Source organism: Thermobia domestica, chromosome 14 (genome assembly GCF_964235325.1).
Source record: "Thermobia domestica chromosome 14, izTheDome1.hap1.1, whole genome shotgun sequence".
Taxonomy (NCBI): domain Eukaryota; kingdom Metazoa; phylum Arthropoda; class Insecta; order Zygentoma; family Lepismatidae; genus Thermobia; species Thermobia domestica.
The window spans coordinates 5,010,224-5,034,134 of record NC_137467.1 but is presented as its reverse complement, the minus strand read 5'-3'; the positions used below and the strand labels follow the sequence as shown (position 1 = coordinate 5,034,134).

At 36.3% G+C, this 23,911-nt stretch overlaps 1 protein-coding gene across 1 annotated transcript in view; it reads right to left on the bottom strand.

Moving 5' to 3' along the window:
* LOC145670651 (dynein axonemal heavy chain 1-like) overlaps nt 1-23,911 on the bottom strand; it is a gene marked incomplete at its 3' end in the record, with an annotated part of 1,762,390 nt that overhangs the window by 479,747 nt on the left and 1,258,732 nt on the right. The window contains 1 exon segment of the mRNA XM_081739441.1: nt 14,208-14,336. Within this exon segment, the coding sequence (XP_081595567.1) occupies nt 14,208-14,336 (129 nt within the window).

The following is a 23,911-nucleotide window of genomic DNA, read 5'->3' as shown; positions in this document are numbered from 1 at the left end:
AGGTAAGCTACGATCATTCTTCAAAGCTTAGATGTATGGCTTCAAGATGATTCAACTAAAATTAGAGAATATGTATATGGTGGTCCGCAAGTGGGCGTTCCCCCCTTTAGTTTCAACAATATAGTGTTAGTTATGGTAGAATGTCTGTACATACTGTAGTTACCTTGAAGTCTTAAGAGTTTTAAGAGTCATAAACGTCGTTAGATCATCATCCATATCGTAACACAGCTGAATTCTGCGCCAAGTTCTCGTAGATGTTTTGCGGAGATACTGCGGAGTGTAAAGGCGTGTGTTCCACAGCTACTTGTAATTTCTGTGTTTTGGTAGACATGCACATAACGCATGTCTACCATATACACACTCCCTTTAACACTTTCCATGGTGTCATCTGTGTAACGCCATTCGTGAGGCCAAAGGGCAACAACTGATCTTCGTTCAATGCTATATAGACTTTGATCACACATTGATGATTACTTCAACTTCACTACAAATAACTGTTACCAAGCAGAAAACAAATGAACATGAAGAGCAATGGTGCGAGACAATACCAAGCAATGTTAAGAGACAATGCCAACAATGATACCAAACAAATGTGGGTAAAACCTAAAACAATCAGAAAACACCAATTAGGGATATGCCCACTTCCGGACCACACTGTAAAAACTATTTTAAACGTTAGGTTTTTCTTCGGAGTTGTGCAGTAGTAAATACGTCAGACAGTAATTAATGTTTGAGCTTTGCAATCAGCACATTATCAAGTTCAACAGTGGAGGCGATTCGGGTTGCGAAGCAGATCCAAAGCGGAAAAACTGAAGCGAAGCGAGTACTCCAAGGTGAGACGAAGTCGGTATAGTCAGTGATGATGTAAAGAGGGTGGCCTACGGAAAAATTTCCACCGGAGCATATTTTTGAACGTATTCATATTAATCAGTTTTCTAGTGGTCACTTTTTTTCATCCCGTGTGCAATTTAATGGTAGAGTATTGTGGCTGGTATAATTTTGTTCCTTATAAGGTAGGGAATGAGAAAAATGATGGTGGACATGTCAGACCCGCGACTGGGAAGGGGTTGAGAAAAATGATGAGTCATCGCTCGCGTAATTTCTCTCCTAATCATTAGATTTTAGTTTTTTTTAAAGAAGGGCCTAAGTACCTTCTACACATTATGTTATTACCACCTTTTACGTAAATGTAACCGTTTTGGTCAAAAGTTTGGAAAAGAGGATTATTCCTACGAAGAAATATTTCATTTAACAAAATAATCATTTTTGTATTATTTATTTATGCCAAATAACTACATTAATAAAAGGAGCATAAAATAAGAATAAATTTTTATTTTCAAACTCACAGAAGAGAAGCAATTAATATATTTTAATTATCATTACACCTATTCCTACAATTTATTATACGATCCATATTAATACTAATTTTGTACATGTTCATAAGTATTTTGGAAATATGTTTTAATTATCATTGAATAAGTACTCCAGTTATTTTGAATTCATTCATTACATTCATTTACTGAAAAATAAAAGATACCCTTCTTCTGGTGTGGATCCATAGATTAGTCATCGGGGCACTTCCAGAATCCGAAGTTGTCCTTCTTACTTCAATCTTCATAACATTAATTCTTCTTAATATTTAAATATACACTACACTATGACACCACATTCAGAATGCACTAAGAAAAAAACAAGGAATGGTTAAAAGGGGAACAAAGAAACACACACAAACACTTCCTGATTTCCGTTCCTTCACGTCACAGGGATTTTACGCTGTTCAACCGATCGGCAGCAGGTCGAAAGACGGACGGAGAGGTTCACGAAAGAATGGAATAAAAAGTCATATAACAAAGGCCTTCCCCTTAATCGAGTTATGATAGTGCTCACAGTCAGTTCCTTCTTGTTTCACAAGAGTTTATTATTCTTCGCATTATTCTAATAACAAATTCCCTATCTGTTAGTCCGCTTCTAGGTACCCATCTCATAACCATGAATCAAGTTCATCACCACCATCATTGTCCTCAGCATCATCATAAAATTTCATTCCATTTGAGATTTCATAATCTTCTTCACTTACATTACTGCATTTTTGTGGATCAGCAGAACAGGAACATAAGTCTGTGCAAGAAAGTTTATTTAGAGCACATTTGCACGGTGGAACACACTTTGATGGGCCACATCAACATTTGACGACTGGACTGAGAGAAATTCTTGAGGTTCACAAGGAATATCACATGTTATTCGCTCGTATTGCCCTTTCTCAATAACAGTCCAACCCTGGTGAGTCACTGCATGTGGCTCAGGATTAGCAATATGTGCTTTACGCCGTATTAGGGCTTGAAAATGTGCTCTTTTTATGGTCGGATGCAGAGTATCTTGTGTTGGAGGTATGCATGATTCATTGACTTGCTTTTTAGCGAAAAATCACCACCACAATTCTTTCAGGGATGTTATCTTCTGTATTTTTAAGTATATAGAGCGTATAAAAGCTTCCAGAACTCTTAACGTTTCTTCATTAAAAGTATTTTTTCCCAGTGATGACAAAACGTCAAGAACTGTCTCATCAGCGTTCATGAATCTATTAAAGAAATTTGTTTTCGTTTTACTATAAAATGATCCGATAATATCAGTCCCTGAGAGAGAACGCAATCCAATCACAGCACCAGTTTGGTTGTGACCTAACCTTGATATACCATACGAACAGAAATGTCACGTGTTTTAGCTTCTGAGACAACAAACTATTATCCTGTGGAAGTTGAGGTTAGAAATTCGGCGCCAGCACTAGGACACAAAAATCATATTACATGCACTCTTCGTAAGCTTAAATGGAGCAGAAACTATAAAGATATTTTCTTCTGATACGGATATACTAGTGCTGGCAACACATTTCTACCCCAACTTTCACAGAATACCTAGTTTTTTGTCTTAGTAGATGGATCCACGGTTATGAGATGGGTACCTCGAAGCGGACTACGCAGATAAGGAATTTGTTATTACAATAACGCGAAGAATAATAAACTCTCGTGAAACAAGAAGGAACTGACTGTGAGCACTATCATAACTTGATTAAGGGAAAGCCTTTGTTATGTGACTTTTTATTTCGTTCTTTTGTGAACCTCTCCGTCCGTCTTTCGACCTACTGCCCATCGGTTGAACAGCGTAAAATCCCTGTGACGTGAAGGAACGGAAATCAGGAAGTGTTTTTGTGTGTTCCTTTGTTCCCATTTTAACCATTTCTTGTTTTTTCTTAGTGCTTTCTAAATGTGGTGTCATAGTGTACTGTAGTGTATATTTAAATATCAAGAATAATTAATGTTATGAAGATTAAAGTAAGAAGGACAACTTCTGATTTTGGAAGTGTCTCGATGACTAACATGTGGATTCACATCAGAAGAAGGGTATCTTTTATTTTTCAGTAATGAATAAGGGTATAATGAATGAATTCAAAATGATTGGAGTACTTTTTCAATGATAATTAAAATATATTTCTAAAATACTTATGAACAAAATTAGTATTAATATGGATCACATAATATAATAAATTATAGGAATAGGTGTAATGATAACTAAAAAATATTAATTGCTTCTCTTCCCTGATTGAAAAAAGAAAAAAATATTCTTATTTCATGCTCCTTTATAAATTTAGTTATTTGGCATAAATAAATACAAAAATGATTATTTTGTTAAATAAAATATTTCTTCGTAGGAATAATCCTTCTTTTTTTCAAATTTTAATCAAACATTTACGTAAAAGGTCCTAATAACATGTGTAGAACGTACTTAGACCTTTCTTTTTTTTAAATAAAAGAAAAAAAACTAAAAACGAATGATTAGGAGCTAAATTACGCGAGAGGTTACTCATCATTTTTCTCAACCTCCTCCTCCCTCCCAGTCGCGAGTCTGACATGCCTACCACCACTTTTCTCAATCCCTACCTTATAAGGAACAAAATGATTTCTAAGAATTAGAGTTCCTCCTTTGCAATATGTCACTTATACTTTAATAATCTTTTTCTCCGTTGCATTATTCTCGAGCTGTGGAACGATAAATACCCTCTGTGATTTCCTATACGAGTTATATTCTGTTCATTTATCTCCAACCGTTTTCATATCAGTCGTACTGGACGTTTTATCTTATACAGGCACCATGTCTTGGCGGATTGATACGGTGACCCTATGAACAATCTTTTGTGGCAACGCTGTTTAGTGTTTAAAGATCTATCGAACGAGGTATCACTTGACCCATGTTTCCATTTGAAACTTCAAAGTTGGGCTTTGAGCTTCATGAAAGGCGGCCCTGGATGTGACTGAAACAACATTTGACAGGCCCCCAGGCCATTTTCCTGTTTCACTTTTTATTCTGCTCAATTATATTCAACCGTTTTTTATTAGTGGTACTTGACTTTTATCTGATACAGGAACTATGTCTTGTCGGTCATTTTGAATACGGTGACCGATAAGAAAAATCTTTTTCCACAGCGGTGTTTAGTGTTTGAAGATCTATCGAACGAAGTATCACTCGCCCTATGTTTCCATTTAAAATTTTAAAGTTTGGGCCCTGGACCTGCATGAAGGCCAGCCCTGGGATGCACTGCAACAACACCATTCGATGTGCCCCATGGCATTTCGTATTTGAGTTCTTGTTCGGTTCATTTATGTTCAACCATTTTTGAGATATTTCCGTGGAAAGATTAAAGTGGGCCACCCTGTATATGTCTAGCAGTACTAGAATCTATTACTTTCATGTTATAATAGTCTATCCATTTTGTCATGTGGCTGTACCCGCTTCGCCCCTAATGTTAATCAGTGTACATACAGCCACAATTTCACTTGTGATAATTAATAACAGAATTAACATTATGTCTGTATCAAAGAACATTACCAATATACCCTACCAGCCACGATAACATATGTAGTTCATAATTGAACTGTACTCGATTCGTCTCCAATGAGTACCTTACTTTGCCTCCAACCGAATCATAATACAACATTGGAAACAGTTCTCAGAGGACTTTTATGAAACTCCAGTAATAGAAATAGGGGTCAAGGTTTCCCAATGAATGTAATAAGCATTTCCTCGGAATGAAATTAAAAAAAAAAAAAAAAAAACTCCAGTCTCCAGTGTTAAAGTAGATCGTTAATTGCTTTATCAATATCGATATGAAGAGAAACATTCCATACGGGAAATTAATTAACAAAGTTCAGCTACTAATTAAATGTGTCAACACATAATATTCCAATATTAACCTGTAAGAGTAATTCTACATGCATGGACATAAAAGTTTTTTTTTTTTTTAAATCATTGAATGTATATTATTTTTCTCTCTTTTATTCATGATGGGTCTCTACGCTTCTTTGTCACTGTATATCGTGGACATTTGGTGAACAGATGACTTTTTAGATTTGTAGCTAAACTTCAAATCTCAGTTTCACGTTTTTGTTTGAGAGATTTGTATTACTTGCAATACATGATGGTGAGGTGAGCGAGATATCCTGGAAGAGTCAGGGAATTTGAAATTACTAGAAAAGTTACAGAATTCTCAGAATTTCTGCTACTAGTCAGGGAGATTTCAAGCTTCCAAAAGCATAGTGCCGTTGAGTAACAGCGTGCACATTTCTTTATCATAATTTTTCGTCATTGCATTCTTGCAGCATCAAACATGTTATTTCAAAAACAATTTTCTACTGCTTCTTTAACCTGTCATTTGGAACCGACAGTAGTTGACGGAATAATAAAAACAAAAATTCATATGGAAAAGGAGTTCTATTAGCAGTCGATTCAAGAGAAAAAGGAACGCAGATATTGTAAAATATTTTACAAGACATTATTGAGTATGTACTTTTTATAATAGTGAATATGTGCTTTTTATAATAGTTGAGATTATAATTAAAGGAAAAATGTTATATTTGAATGAACAAAGAAAGGAACGTAAATATTGTAAAATCTTTTTCAATACTTTTTTTAAATTTCTTTTATTACTCGAGATTTCTTTGTAGTTTGTTATGAAAATACTTACCAACATATCCTCATTTTATTGTCCTAACAAACCAATATATGTTGATAGTAAAGTAGTTTACATTGATCAAGCTCTTGAGCCTTCAGAATTTCATATCACGCTCCCCTCCCGTTACGAAATCCTGGCTAAGCGAACCAATATATGTTCCAGTAAAATAGTTTAGAATGATCGAGTCCCTGGTGTGATGATCACAGTATTTCATGTCACGGACCCCCTCCCCATTCACGAAATCCTGGCTACGTGCCTGGGATAACAAAAGCGAGATTATGGAGATAGCAACGGTATGCTTTTCGCGTCCACAAAAGTCACATCTTACTACTTCCCTCAGTTTCTCACTAGTATATTGTAATATTTTGTGTGGGCAGAGAAAATGACAATCGGGGATTCTAACCCTTCATCTATTTTATTTTATAAAATGTTACAAAATGGTCTTTCTGTCTACAAAGTTAATATCTTAAATGTTCCTTATGACCAGAGAGGTGAAGAAAGGAATGTTTTATATGGGAACCCCTTTGCTCATGACAGCCTGCGGGACATCTTGTAGTAACTTCAGCTTATGGTCCTTTGGTAACCTTCTCGGCTCATGGCAGCCTCCAGGGATTTTAGACAGGGCAGTGCTCCTTCATCCAAGGCGACCTCCAGAGGAAGTATGGGTTAGCGATCAAGGTCAACTCAGTGTTGTCGGATTCAGAATAACAAACTTGCCGCTCAAAGCCCTGAAATTTCCCGATCGCTTGCAAAATTTCCCGCCAAGAAATAATATCAGTCATTAATTAATTTAATTAATAATTAATTATTAATTAACTAATCATTATATTAATAATTTCAAGTTAAAATCAAATAACTATGAACAATCAATCAGAAGTATATCTTTTCTTGCGGGAGGAGAAATCTCTTATAGGGCCATCCTACTATTTTCTATCTGTAGTTTATTTGGTATAGAGAGAAATATACATTTTGTGTGTGTGTGTGTGTGCTACTTCCCAGCATATTCATTCTTAATACCCCTCACTTCACCCTAATATTCCGTGAATAACTAGCCATTACAAATATAGTAAGCAAAGGGTCATAAACCCTTCTTCCCTTCTTTTTTCTGGCAGAAAATGGATATTGGTGCGATTAACAATCAGTTCTATTTGTTTCGGTTTGGAAACTTCTCTTTCTGTTCTGGTTCTTTTAATCTTCAAAAATGTTTCCATTCCATGTAAAAAGAGAGGAAGAGAAGGAGTGAGAAAAGGATAACATGAATGAAAAAGCAAAAACAGTTGACAGAATTTCCCATTACCAACCAGAATTTCCCACGTTCCTGCCAATGTACAGAATTTTCCGTTTTGCGGGAAATTTCCCGCCATCTGACAACAGTGGGTCAACTGATGCCTCCATGTTGTTTGGCTCCACTTTTATAAGCCATTTTCATGTGATTCGTTCCTCTTCGGTTCCCGTCGTGCTTTTCTCCGTGTCTTTCTGGTTTTAAGTGTCGTCTGCTGCACTGATGCTTATAAACAATAGCACGTGTTGCTTGAACAACATGTGCTCAAGCTGTTAGGTGGGGATCCTTACAATATATACAAGATGATCGATTTAATTAGATTTGATTTATTTTCAGTTTACCGTCCCTTGCAGCAGCGAGGTTATATGAGAAGTGAATTTACAGCTTAGAGTGGGATCAGAACCATATGAGCTCCCACTGGAAATTGAACCCGGGTCTCCCACGCCAAAGGCACGTACGCTAGCCACTTAGCCAAGAGGGTGCTCTCACAAGGAGTTCGAGATTGTAGACGATCTTCAGCCATTGGTATTTATTTATTTATTTATTTATTTAACAATCACCAGATACAGCTCAGAGGCCATTTTATACTGGATATCTAACAACAATAATGGAAAGGATTTGGGAAGGTATCGGCCAAGGCCTGTTTTAGTAGGTACTATCCCGGCATTTGCCTAGTAGGACTGAGGGAAACCCTGGAAAAGTCCCAGTCAGGATGACCGACAGCGGGAATCGAACCCACGACCTCCCGAATGCACTTGAGCTACTTCGATCGGTTATTCTTCTACTAATGAATTTACTTCCTCAGTTCAAATGTAAGTTATCGAAAAATGAGCAATAAAATCTCAAGGTGGCGGCCTCTCGATAATTAAAATACTCAACAACTTTTTTTAACCACTGTCCAAGTTTTTTAAACAAAAATTAGAATTTTTTTTATCATATGGCCCAAAATTTAGAATGGAGGAAAGTAGGAACGCTTTCAAAGTCTTGATTGGAAGACCAATCGGAAAACGACCATTAGGAAGACCTAGGTGCAGATGAGAGGACAATATTAAAATGGATCTCACAGAAATAGGGATACAAAGTAGAAACTGGATCCAATTGGCTAAAGATAGAAGTCAGTGGAGAGTTTTTGTGAATGCGGCATTGAACCTCCGGGTTCCATAGGCCATAGAGTTAGTTAGTTATGGCTCAAAATTAAGGAAGTAATGAAATTTTAAAACTTTCAAACAGCCTCTATTTTGAAACAATATGATTGATCGGATTCGATGTTTGTTATATGAATGAACTGATCACATTTTGTTTTAACTCTTTCGTTTTTAGGGAAACTACTGTATCCACTATATACAAGAAATGGTTTCCACTATTATAAAAATGGATATCATGAGATCTCCGCAATAGGTATATTAAAAATCCCACACAAGGTTATTACAAACCAGAAATTATAAGGGGGTCGCCGGCAAGAAGATGTGGTAAAGTGGCGACCGTGATAGGAATTAGGTTGAGAACAACTGGGCTACGCTATACAAGTTCTTACTTAGAATATTTCTACTGTTTTTATTTAAACCAATGGCAGGATATCCGCCAGCTCCTTCCACTCTCACTGAGAAGGCAAGAAGCAAAGTGTGATGTCAGAAAGGATTCATCGTAAAATGACAGCTCTGTACATTTTAAGATTTTGCAATTAGATTAAATTGAACTACTGGTAAATGAGTAATTATATTGCTATTAAATTACAATTAACTGTGAAGAACAGTTTGGTTTGGGTAACCAAATCACTGAATGAAGCGAGGTTGGATTGGAATGATCGAAGATCAAAAAACATACACGATCCATCATAATTGATGCCACTTAGTTAATTGACTGATTGTTGGATATTCAATGAGTTCGTCAGCTCTGAGGCTATTTGTCCCCGTCACGAAAGGTGAATGGTCGACGCATTCTGCGGATTGAAAATTCAAAATACAACTTCTAAGAAAGGGAAGTTGAAGTAAAGATACATCAAAAATAAGATTTTAAACACAGTAAAAATCAAAAGAAACTCGAAAAAGGCAAAAGAATTAACAACAGCATTTAAAACATAACTAAACGGCGTGACAAACATCTTGGCATTTGAAGGCGGCGCTCCAAGTTCCCTTTAAATGCTGCTAGCAAATGAGAGGCCAGCGGTATTGCCACGTTTATTTTGTACACATCCACGTCTATCCTTTGCCACCTGATCGCTCTGTAGTTCGTCTGTTTAGCCATAACCACACTCCTTAGCATTCGGCAACATCGCGTCAGAGCTTGCGTTTTATTCGTTTAGCTGAAATGCCAAGATGTTTGTCACAGGCTTTAGAACGTAAGTCAAAGCTATCAATAATAGTAAATAAAGCGTGACAGGAAATTATATAAACAAATATTCGAGCACATTGACTATCCCAATTTCAGGAATAAAAGTGAGAATACATGAGTTCAGTTCAATTGACTTTGAGTTTAACGTCCCTTTCAGCAGCGAGGCAGCCCTCCTCACTCCTCCACATAATTCCCATTGAGATTCAGGCATTTATATCACCGTTGCACCAATTTGTTCAAACCCTTTGCAAAAAGTCAGGGCTCTGGCTCCCCTCACATTCCGTTTCATTTCTTCATCTGTTTCGAAACGTTCATCGTGCAACGCAGACTTTAACACCGGAAAAAATTGGAAGTAACTCTTCGCTAAATTGAGGCTTTATAGAGAGTGGAGAAATCCTTCCCATCTTAATTCTTCAATTTTGGGTCGTGTTTGATGGTGAGTGAGGGTGGGCGTTATCGTCAAGAAGAATAAATGAGGTCGCTTATGTGGAATTGCTTTTCCCAGAAGAAACATTCAGGTTCAATATACGCGACTTGGTCTCCTGTTAACTGGTGATGAAGAATTGATTTTGAGTTTAACGTCCCTTTTAGCAGCGAGGCTATATGAGACGGGGCCTACTGATTAAAGTGGAATTCGAACCACATGAGCTGCGCCAGGAATCGAATACGGGTTTCCCACGCGAAAGGCGCGTACGCTAACTGCTTAGCCACGAAGGTGCTCAAACTGAGAAAACAATCACTAGAGAATAGTGTATTATCTCCTAAACCTGATTAAGACTTTTAGGTATCCATAACGTTTTCTGAGATCTGTTCTCTGTATAGTTCTACAAAAATGTCCCAAATATTCAGTGGGGCGCTACAATCCTCACAATACGACATGTCAGGGCCACACACTAAATAGAAGTGAGTGACATGAGAGTTTCCGATAGACAAGCGTGTTAGAGTCACTTGATCCTTGCGATTAGTATGTGACAACGTTTGAGAATTGTCCAAAATAGGTTTTACTGTGAAGGTTATTTTCGTTGATCTTGTTCCACCCGCTTCAGCAGTGAGAGCACATCCGTTGGATGAAGTAGCTACGGAGATTAGACCACAGGAGATCACTCCAGTGCAACACTTCTCAATGCGGTGTTCTTGCTTGCGGTCTCGCTACGCTCGTTTCCCGAATGACGACATATGCCGATATGTTGGCACCTAGCAGACAATGAAGACGCAGTTTTATTGTTGTATGTGATGCCATCTCTGAAGAATGTCTTGCACTAGGGTATATATATATATGTACATCGGGTGTTTCTTAACAACACCGACAACGTTTGGGATGTGATTCCAGACACCAAGATAAGATGAAAAGTATAGACCAATCTGGACGCACAAATGCTTCCTTTCGGAGTTATAGGCTGCCAAACATATGAAAAAATGAACTTTAAAGGTCCATAGCTCCAAATCTATGGGACCTATCATAGTCTGGTCAAGACTTCACTTAAGAACTAATATGTGCACCGTTCAAAAATACATGTTTTAGAATCCTAAGCTACTCACGCAAGAATTTTTATGGAGGCAGTTTGGCTACGGACATATAATTTGAAGTACTCACCAACTACCTTTATAAAAATTGTTACGGAAGTATCATGGGATTCTGAAACATGAAAATTTGGATAGGTCACATACTAGTTTCTAAATAAGGTCTTCACCCGACCTTTAAACTTCATTTTCTCATGTTTTCGGCAGTCTATAACTCCGAAAGGAAGCATTTGTGCACCCAAGTTGGTCTATACTTTTTTTTTATCTTATCTTGGTGTTAGGAATTACCTCCCAAACATTGTCGGTATTGTTTTGAAACACCCATATATATATATATATATATATATATATATATATATATATATATATATATATATATATATATAGATTGTAAACATAAACATTGAAAGTGAACAAAAACATGCGTCTATGTCTATTAGGTGAAAGTGACACATTGAAGCATATGTTCGCCAATCTGTTCATTACGGCACAAGCAAGATGATAATATACAGTCGGGTTAATGAGATATAGGTAAATTTATTATCAACGGTTAAAGTCTAGTTTTTGTTTAACTATGGTATTATCCGAAGATAACACATATCAAACAACAGATCACATCGAAATAAACAAATTCATATGCTTCAAGGTGAATTCTCATACGTTGTTTTCGACCAAATGAAGAGAAACTAATTTTAATTGTATTAAAAAGTGTCATTCGTTGCCAATCTGATGGAGTTTTTTTTTTAAAATTATAAATTCGAGCAGTAGGTTGACTCTCCCTATTGCCGTTTTACTTTATTTTAACAGTGAGGCACATACTACTCGTACTAATAGCCTCATGCTTGAAAGCAGTGTTAAACTACAGTCAAACAATCACTACTTACGCAATCTTCCTCATGTACATACCTGTAATTACGGGATCCTTTTCTCGGGCTTATAAGCAGTGTTAAACTACAGTCAAACAATCACTACTCACACGCTATTAATCATGCACATACCTGTAAGTACAGGATCCTTTTCTCTTGTACTTACGAGCAGTGTTAAACTGGAGTCAAAATAATCACTACTTACGCAATCTTCCTCATGCACATACCTGTAATTACAGGATCCTTTTCTCGGGCTTATAAGCAGTGTTAAACTACAGTCGAACAATCACTACTTACACGCTATTAATCATGCACATACCTGTAAGTACAGGATCCTTTTCTCTTGTACTTACGAGCAGTGTTAAACTACAGTCAAACAATCACTACTTACGCAATCTTTCTCATGCACATACCTGTAATTACAGGATCCTTTTCTTGGGCTTATAAGCAGTGTTAAACTACAGTCAAACAATCACTACTTACACGCTATTAATCATGCACATACCTGTAAGTACAGAATCCTTTTCTCTTGTACTTACGAGCAGTGTTAAACTACAGTCAAACAATCACTACTTACGCAATCTTTCTCATGCACATACCTGTAATTACAGGATCCTTTTCTTGGGCTTATAAGCAGTGTTAAACTACAGTCAAACAATCACTACTCACACGCTATTAATCATGCACATACCTGTAAGTACAGGATCCTTTTCTCTTGTACTTACGAGCAGTGTTAAACTACAGTCAAACAATCACTACTTACGCAATCTTTCTCATGCACATACCTGTAATTACAGGATCCTTTTCTTGGGCTTATAAGCAGTGTTAAACTACAGTCAAACAATCACTACTCACACGCTATTAATCATGCACATACCTGTAAGTACAGGATCCTTTTCTCTTGTACTTACGAGCAGTGTTAAACTGGAGTCAAAATAATCACTACTTACGCAATCTTCCTCATGCACATACCTGTAATTACAGGATCCTTTTCTCGGGCTTATAAGCAGTGTTAAACTACAGTCGAACAATCACTACTTACACGCTATTAATCATGCACATACCTGTAAGTACAGGATCCTTTTCTCTTGTACTTACGAGCAGTGTTAAACTACAGTCAAACAATCACTACTTACGCAATCTTTCTCATGCACATACCTGTAATTACAGGATCCTTTTCTTGGGCTTATAAGCAGTGTTAAACTACAGTCAAACAATCACTACTTACACGCTATTAATCATGCACATACCTGTAAGTACAGAATCCTTTTCTCTTGTACTTACGAGCAGTGTTAAACTACAGTCAAACAATCACTACTTACGCAATCTTTCTCATGCAAATACCTGTAATTACAGGATCCTTTTCTCGGGTTTATAAGCAGTGTTAAACTACAGTCAAACAATCACTACTTACACGCTATTAATCATGCACATACCTGTAAGTACAGGATCCTTTTCTCTTGTACTTACGAGCAGTGTTAAACTACAGTCAAACAATCACTACTTACACGCTATTAATCATGCACATACCTGTAAGTACAGGATCCTTTTCTCTTGTACTTACGAGCAGTGTTAAACTACAGTCAAACAATCACTACTTACGCATCGGGCTTATAAGCAGTGTTAAACTACAGTCAAACAATCACTACTTACACGCTATTAATCATGCACATACCTGTAAGTACAGGATCCTTTTCTCTTGTACTTACGAGCAGTGTTAAACTACAGTCAAACAATCACTACTTACACATCGGGCTTATAAGCAGTGTTAAACTACAGCAAACAATCACTACTTACACGCTATTAATCATGCACATACCTGTAAGTACAAGATCTTTTCTCTTGTACTTACGAGCAGTGTTAAACTAGAGTCAAACAATCACTACTTACGCATCGGGCTTATAAGCAGTGTTAAACTACAGTCAAACAATCACTACTTACACGCTATTAATCATGCACATACCTGTAAGTACAGGATCCTTTTCTCTTGTACTTACGAGCAGTGTTAAACTACAGTCAAACAATCACTACTTACGCATCGGGCTTATAAGCAGTGTTAAACTACAGTCAAACAATCACTACTTACACGCTATTAATCATGCACATACCTGTAAGTACAGGATCCTTTTCTCTTGTACTTACGAGCAGTGTTAAACTAGAGTCAAAATAATCACTACTTACGCAATCTTCCTCATGCACATACCTGTAAGTAGAGAATGCTTTTCACGATAACACTCTGATGCATGTACTTGCAGACTTCTACTATTCCATTCAGCACATCGTCGTCCACGTCCAGATCAGGCATGTCATACAAGAACTTATGCGCCACAGACTGAAAGGAAATTAAATATTAATTAAACAGAAATTGTTTTCTAATTTTATTGTCTTTTCAGAAAGTAACACACTGGAATGTGTGCTAACCTTGATGTTTTAGTAAACACCCCTTTCTGATCTACGCGATTGAGTTAAAGCTTAAGGACACGTCAGCACTGACGCTATTTGTCCCCTTCACGAAACAGACAATGGCGGACACATTCTTCGTATTACAAAATTAAAAATATAACTTTTGAAAAATGTAAATCAAATATACCTAGGATAAGATCTAGAAATTTAGAGAATAAGTCTTGGTCTATTTGCTAGTGCGTGTGGTTTAGCGCAAGACTATCCTAGACACTATAGTGATCTAGATCCTACTTTAAACTATCACTAGGGGGCGATGGTTCAGTGGATTGTAGTCCCCGCTGGTCTAGTGGCCATCACGTGCGCCTTTCGTGTACGGGGTCCCCGGTTCGAATCCCGATGGGGAGCGTTTGGAATTTTAACTGTCCTCAATGTGTTTGTGTTCGTGTCCCAGTCTTCAAGATTAGTGGAAATAACGGGAACAGGTCAAAACACCCACAGCCAAAACCCCCACACTCAAGAAATGTCAAAAAGCCCACACAAACGGTCATAACTCCCACACAAATGGACAAATCTCCCAAATACACGAACGGTCATAACCCCCACAGCCAAAACTCCCACACTCAAAACATGTCAAAACGCCCACACAATCGGTCATAACTCCCACACAAACGGACAAATCTCCCAAATGTACGAACGGTCATAACTCCCACAGCCAAAACCCCCACACTGGTAATCGGTCATACCTCCAACGGTCATAACTCCCACACAAATAGACAAAACTGCCACACATAGCAACGGTCACAATCCCCACATAAATGGACAAAACCCCCACACAAATGGACAAAACTCCCACATGCAGAAATTGTCACAACTGCCACACAAATGGACAAACCCCCCACACAATCGGACATATCTCCCACACTCTGAAATGATCGTGGTTGCATGTCTTGCCCTTGTACTTTTTAATAACATTTTTTATTCCACTTAAACTGATGTTGCAACTATTCTTCTTGCACTGTTTTCTAATGACAGAAACACTAAAGTGGGCGTCATAAAGAGCCGCAACAAAGACGTGCAATCACGATCATTTCAGAGTGTGGGGGATTTGTCCGATTGTGTGGGGTTTTTGTCCATTTGTGTGGCAGTTGTGACAATTTTTGCATGTGGGAGTTTTGAGCATTTGTGTGGGAGTTTTGTCCATTTATGTGGGGATTATGACCGTTGCTATGTGTGGCTGTTTTGTCCATTTCTGTGGGAGTTATGACCAATCGTGTGGGCGTTTTGACATTTTTTGAGTGTGGGGGTTTTGGCTGTGGGGGTTTTGACCTAGACCCGAAATAACTGTAAAACGAGTAGAAAATAGAGACATACTACTGAGATACGTTCAATGAATCAGTTAACATTTCTAAAACAAGTTGTACAGCGCTTACCTCTGGTGCGTGGGGTCCTTGGTTCGATCCCCAGTCAAGGAAATTTGTGATAGGCAACATCATGTCAGTGTTTTTTTCCTGTTTCCTACCACTTTCTCAATTTCTTAGTCCACCAATTCTTCTACCATCAATCACTTGCCTTAATCATCGTCTCGTTTAGTCTATAGGTCATAATTTTTATTTCATAAATTATACCTTGCGTCCTACAGATACTCTCCATTCATAGAAAATGAAAGCGCTAATGAACAAATTTTAGCACGTTAATTAAAGGAAATTTCCCTCTGGTTTATATATATACATGTACATATCAAAGACACAAGGGAATTCGTTGAGCTAATAATAACTAACAGTTAGCACATATCCTTGGTTTGACTTTCTTTCTAACGTCCAACCACACAATACACAAAGTCTGTCTAAGTTTGCAGTTTGAGTAATTGGTCAGGCTTTAATAGGAACGTCAGCATTGAAGTAATGTGTGTAATTTTGTGTTTTATCAGTAGGACAAGGGGTTTGTAAGAAGTAAAAAGAAGAAAGTTAGCGGAGGTTGACGGCTATAGTTCTTGCTATTGTAATTGTTATGGGAATCTTAGGTAATCAAAAACATCGACAGAGATTGCTATGATGCTTAAAATGACGTATTTGTGGAAATAATTAATGCTATGATGCTTAAATTGACGTATTTGTAGGAAAAAAAATAATGCTATGATGCTTAAAATGACGTATTTGTAGGAAAACTAAAAATAATTTATCTTTCCTCTAGTTGTGTAACGTTAGAGCAATATTAATTGATTGTCCAATCAATTTCAATCAATTTCACCAATCAATTGAGTAATCAATCAATTTCAGCTATAAAGTTTGGTAATTATAATTAGAAAAACTTTACGAAATTACCTACTTTTAAGCAGTGTTACAATCTTTACCGTATCTCCAGAACGGTTTGAGATATCAAATTCCTGTAGATGGCATCATGATTTTTAGGTCTATTTAAAACTTTCTTCATGGTTGAATGTAACACTTATTTAAGCAGTTTTTTTAAAATCAATTCTTTAAGAAAGAGTAAAATTTTCACTCATTTGTAACCTCCTTATTTATTCGAATTATGTTTATTATGATAATACCACTAAGGTACTTTGAATGTACTCACATGCGCTATTCTGTTGTACTAGGTAGAGTTTTCAAATTATTTTTATTTTTGTCATACTGTATATCCTTAGTTTCCAAGACTAAATAATGTATATAGTGCTGTAAATTTACGTTTAACCCTTGTGCACCACCTTAGGGTCCCAAAATGACCTCGGCGATATTTAATGTAGAATATCTCTTAAATCTAACAACATGAGTATCTAAAAAAAAAAAAAAAAAAAAAAAAAAAAAAAAAAAAAAAGTATCTTTTTGTGTTTTCTCCCAAGTGTATGTTTATTACACTGAACACAGAATATCATTTGCCGTTATTTTGCTGTTATGTAAAAAGTGATTGTTTACCATTGAGGTCGTAAAAGGACCCCAAGGTAATACTCATGTAAGTAATCAATTATTTCTCTCTTTTCTGGATCAAAAGATCCAATATATTTCAATAAAAAATTTTCTTGTAGGCCATTATATCTGGAGAATCAAACCCAAACTATGTTTTAACTCAGTATGATGTGTTTATTCCGTATGAAAATACGAAAACTGGATTTAGGGGCAATTCAAAAATTTTGTGGTCCCTGATCCAGAAACTAATTATTAGTCAAGACCGACATGTTTTGATCATTTTTTGGATCATTCCTTAAATTTTTGGCTAAAATCGCAATATTTTGATCCATTTTTAGATCATTCCTAAAATTCTTGTTTCTTCTTACCAAACGAGCAAAATTAATAGTTTGCATAATGCTTAATTGACGGCAGAAATTACTAATATGTTGATCCCGAAAATTATTTCAGTATATACAGGAGTTGAATGTATAGTAAGAAGAAAAGTTTTGCGTTACCTACATTGTTTGTGACCTTGTCTCTTCTTCCTCAGGTTGCAGTTTGAAACAATAGATATCCTGAAATCTGCTTATATTTTTGAGCAGCTTGTGAATGACAAAATGGCTAGTTTCAAAGGGCGGATGGCATTTAGCATCTCCCCCCAACTTGTATCATGGTTCCAGAGCCGAGTACCTAGTTTTTGTCTAAATTGTGATAAAGGTAGAAGTACAAGGGCCCCGGGGGCTTCTAACTCCCTTCGCTAGCTGTACCTAGCTCAGCTTATTATAATCTTATATGTACAAGATTGGGGGAGATACTAAATATCAACCCAAAGTGTTAATAATGCAAATACAACCTTAGCTAGTAATAAAGTGTGGATGGCATTTAGTATCTCCCCAAACTCGTTTCATGGTTCCAGAACCGAGTACCTTGTTTTTGTCTAAATAGTGATAAAGGCAGAAGTACAAGGGCCCTGGGGACTTCTAACTCCTTTCGCTAGTTGTCCCTATCTCAGCTATATTTTGTAAAGTAAGTAACACACTGTAAATCTTATATGTACAAGATTGTGGGAGATACTAAATATCAGCCCAAAGGGCTAAAACCCGTCACTTCCAGCAGCAACCCCAAGAACATGGCATGACACATGACTTGACTATTCTGGGTTGTAGGTCTGTCTGTTATCTGGTGATGAGGTTATCAAGTATTTTTCTATTTTGTTGACGATAATGTAACTAATGTCGAAGGTGACAGGTTTGAGTTAGAGTGCAATGCCATAAAAAAATGTATCTGTATAAAATTTCTGTACGAAACACCAATAATTATTTATTTGTAATTGGGGTCTCAAAGAAACTCCACGGTATCCCCTATGTTATATTTTTCACGGTAATACACAAGGGTTAAATTGTGTATTTGGAACGAGTATTAATCTGATGTAGTTTTAAAAATAATACTTTAGGTTGTTTTGGAAACATTGCTAATTTCATTACAATGAGGATGTGTGAAACAATTTTCCTCTATCGATATTTACATCGTACACAATTTCAATGCTTTTTTAAAGTTTTAATTTAAATGTTGCAATAATGTTTCAAGATAAATGGACCACCCTGTATATTAGTCTTAAACAATATGTCCTAGATATTGCCTGAGACTATTTAATCTAAAACTAATTGGGTGGAAAGAAAACTATGAACAGAGTAGAATAGTATGTTTTTATAAAGATTGTAAAAGTACTAATATATTATTATTATTATTATTATTATTATTATTATTATTATTATTATTATTATTATTATTATTATTATTATTATTATTATTATTATTATTATTGTTATTTTATTGAAATGAATTAAAATCTTTGGTTTACGTCCCACGGTTATGCCGGCTAGGCTAAAGGAGGTAGTGATTATAAGAAAAGAATTTAAAATGGTGGAGTGAAGAAAGTGGGAGGAAATGGGAGAACCCAGAGAAAACCCATGCACACGGTGTTTGTCCCCCACACAGCTCACATGGCTCGAACTTGGATCGAACCAAGAACCATAGGCACCAGAGATGAACGCTCTATCACTGAGCCACGGCCTATTATTATTATTATTATTATTATTATTATTATTATTATTATTATTATTATTAATAATAATAATAATAATAATAATAAGTACGGTGTATCTAATATAAACACCAACAATATTGTGATTGTTTCTAAGCCTTGATAATCGATATGCATTGATTAATTATTTGATAAGATGCGGTTTAATGGGGGAAACCAACAACGAGGCTATGTCCCTGTCATCATAAGGCCAACGACTGACACATGTTGAACATTAAATATTGAAAGTAAAATTTCTAAAAAAGAAAATTATAGCTTATATAAATTGTTCATTTTATTTTATTTTATCGTAATGAACTATATTTTTAATATAAATTAACTCCTAATAAGAAAACCAATTATTTATTCCCTTCTTATATACCTAAGCTAGCAGAATACCCGTTCTTCGCACGGGGAGAATAGTTTCATTTTGGACGTAAAGTGCTGAATTTGGATTTAAACGGCAACGAAAGTGTCATTGTTCGTCTCAGCGAACCCGAAAACTATGGATTCGACACTAATATAGGTCATTTTCGATCCTTTTTATACATGTCTCCCTCTCCTAAGTTGCACTGTCAAAGTGAAATGATAGAAGTCATTCCAGGTTCAAACTTCATCTATGTTGAAAATTTGAATCGAGATCGGTCGGGTAGTTCAAGAGGTATGGAGTCTCAAGCATAGTGACTTTCATTTACATATATATAGTAGTTGAACCTGTACTATTTACACAGCGCACAGTTGTAATTTGAGGGTGAATCCCTTTTCCATTTCTCATTATATCTGTGCAAATCCCTTTACAAACATAAGTAAAGGACAGGAAGACTTACAAAGGGAGTGAATTGCTATAGACAAGCATATAAATGTAGTATGTTAATATATATAGAATGATGGAGTAAGTTTATGGCAAAATTCGGTAAGTAATAGATGAAATCAAATGCAAATATTTTTTTCCCTATACACTCCGTCGAAAAAGTGTAAAGCGCTTTTTCAGGCTAGCCATCCTGAATGAAGTTTTCCAGTTTTCGTCATTTACACCAGGCAAATGCCGGGATGGAACTTAACTTATAGGTCACAGGCTGCTTCCTTCCTTTCCTTTCCCTGGATAGTATGCTCGCTGAGGGATGTCATCCCTTAAACACGTAAAGGGCTAAATGACCTTAGATGGCGAAAGCCCAGAAATCTAAATCCTAAATACTTTTTTATATATAATTTCATATCTGAGTACGCCTCATTGTGAGTCCACAAGCCTTCCAAGTTACCAGCTTGCTAGATTTTGTTATTCAAATTAAAGCAAAAGCGCCTGAAATGTCTATAACCCGCTATACGTGGCTCCTCTACAGGTTTCCTGTCAGAAAGGTATCAACCTTAACGTTCTAGTGCTAATATTACACTAATAGGCTAAAAACAATGCCTAAAATGTGGAATAGAAAAACAAAGACAAGTTTTTTGAAAATTTGAATGAGAACTGGTAAATCTACACAAAATTTGGAATCGACCAGCGAAAACAGCACATTTCTAGCACTTGTGGTTTCCGAGATCTCATTGAGGAAAGGATTGGCCACAAACATATAAACTTTTCTTGACCACAAACATAAAAACCTAGCGTTTTAATATATAGATAGAAAATTAGTAAGCAAAACTAGTTACAAATTGAAGACCGTCAGAAAGAAAGGCGGAAGATCATTTCTTCTTCATCTTTAGAATATTGAACTTTAAACTTAGGAAAAACAGCATGTTGAGTATAGATATAGCAGGAAATAAGATAAAAATTATTGACTGTAAATATCATATGCGTTATATAAGTGTGCTATTATGATAGGAAATTGTACTTATCGAAACGTGGACATTGATATCAACTACTGAGTTTCAACCAAAACGTAAAATTTCGACTTCGTTCCCTGTGTTTTTCAATTATTAAACAGAAAGAGGTTTTGATGCACAACAAGAAATTGTGATTATACAGTTAGAACGTATGAAATATTGAAACTCCCTTCATTAAATGTAAAAAAACATTCTGTTGCCCTTTGAATGTCGCTGCAATATAAATGAGTCTGTAATGAGAATTTGGGGTTTTAAACTTCTTTGAAGCTTCTGTGGCTGGAAGCGGTCGGGCGATGGTTTGGTCCCTTTGGATTCATGTTCTACAAGGAAAGTTGCGTACATTTAATGCTGTTACAAACTTCCAAAGGCTCTCATTTATAAGACTTATTTTTTAACGTTCCCACGACGGGGGCGTCAGTTTGTCTAAAGCAGTAATTTTCAACTCAGCAATATAATATGGCGTAGGAGTGCGTTGTTTAGATCAGAACCACGAGAAAGAGAATGGGTAGAGAAAAAAACGGAAGGAAATGAAGTGGGTGGAATGTAATAAAACAAGTGTTGGAAGTGTACGAACTGTCATGATTCCATGACTATTGTATCCGCATAATAATAATAATAATAATCTATATATTAAAATCCTAGGTTTATAAGTTTGTGGTCAAGAAAAGTTTACATATTTGTGGCCAATTGTTTTTACAATGATATCTCGGAAACCACAAGCTCTAGAAAGATACCGTTTTCACTGATCGATTGCAAATTTTGTGTAGATTGTTCAGTCCTAATATTGTGTATATAGATTGTTCAGTTATATTTAAAAAAAATTCCCGTTATATCTTTATTACAGTTATTAGGGGTACATTGGAAGTATTGAAATTTTAAGATGTAAAGGATCGTATCCTGCGAATTATGCATTCCAACTCCACACATCTGTACGGAGTGTTAGTATTTGTCTTAGGCGTTTATTTCATGGCCAAATGATAATGGAAAACGAAGTATAACCATTTCTTCAGTCTAAGATGAATCTTCATTGTTTGGAGTGTTTTACCCAATGAACACCATATATCACTGACATTATAATTGTGTGTGTAATGTATTTGCTTATCACATATTGCATGGGAGAAGAAAGAAAACACTGATCATACATAAATTACAAACTCGAACAGGAAGTACGCTCAAATCTTGCAAACGGTGCGAGATATTGAAAAAAAATAATCGGGAAAATGTCCCTTTTATGATAACCCTTGCCAATTATTATCAAGATGTCTTTCAGTTGTAGGTTTAAAGGGGCATGTACAGATGTTGTGAGGAATGACAAGGAGATTGATACTCATATGTGAATGATGCAGTGTGTACAGATCGTAGGTTCAGCTAATAATAATAATAATAATAATAATAATAATAATAATAATAATAATAATAATAATAATAATAATAATAATGAATCAGGGATTAGATTAACACACATATGAGGAATCACGTCCCTAGGCGATCACACTGCCCGTGGACTTGGAGAGGAAGAAGGTAATAGAGAGGGAAGGAAGAGTCCTCAGACTACTATGTTATGTATCATCCCTGTATTTTCCCGGTGTAAATGAGGAAAACCCAGAGAAAACCCCACCTAGAATGGCTGACCTGAAAAATTGTTACACCTTTTCGACCTACACTAACAGCACAATCACATAGCAGGCATATGCCTATCATGTTCCCTCAGGTACATGAAAATGTGTCCAGTATGTGCCTTATGCAGCTCTGAAAGAGAAATCACATGGATGGCAAGTAATACTCAAGTCTATGTCCGCCCCTAGGCACATGCCTGACATGTACCTGGGGAACGTGTTTAGTATGTTCTATTTATATTTCCCGTGCCGTAAGCGCAATGAACCACAAAATTACTCCCCCAAAATATGTTAAATCGCCTATATGCGTAATGCGTTTACATTAAGGTGAGTCTTGACAACATTTTAAACAAGTAAAAACATGTAGGGCTACCCTAAGGTGGGTGAGAATCACCAACCTTTGGATTACTAGCCGCGTGCTCTACCGACTTGGCCATGGGGGCGATGGAGACAATGTCGCTTGTAGAGGGGTAAATTGTTGAGGTCTTTTGAATTCTGGCTAACCAGAGTGCTCCTTTAACCGCGTATATTCGACGATAACCGTTTGGGACCAGATAAAATCTAGTCGCAATGTAATTTTATAACAAAATGACGAGTGTCTATTTACTTTATCTCATGGTTCTTCCATATTCACTTTCAAATGATCAGCGACAGTTGCTATCTAATAAAGTTGATGCGTTTGTTGCTTCTAGTACACAATCGCTTAGAAAAAGAAGCAACAAATGTATCAAATGTGGGAGATAAATTTAGAACACCTAAATGTAGCATGCCTAGTACATCTTGTGCTGTTAGAGTATTTGAAACAGTATGTACCTAAAGGACGTACCTAGAACATGACAGATATATGTCCCAAGTGACGACATAAAAACAAATGACTATTAGAGTGCGAAACTGAGCCAAGTATATAAATGCTATATTTGTGGTACATAGTTGCAAATAGCAATTAGATGTAACAAGTACCTATAACTGTAGGTAGCTGAAGTACATACTTAGCACATGAATATCATATGTGCCAAGTGTCGGGTATCTAAAAAGTAGCTGGGACACCTAAACGGCACATGCCTAGCACATCCTGTGCTGTTAGGGTAGTGTCGCTTCG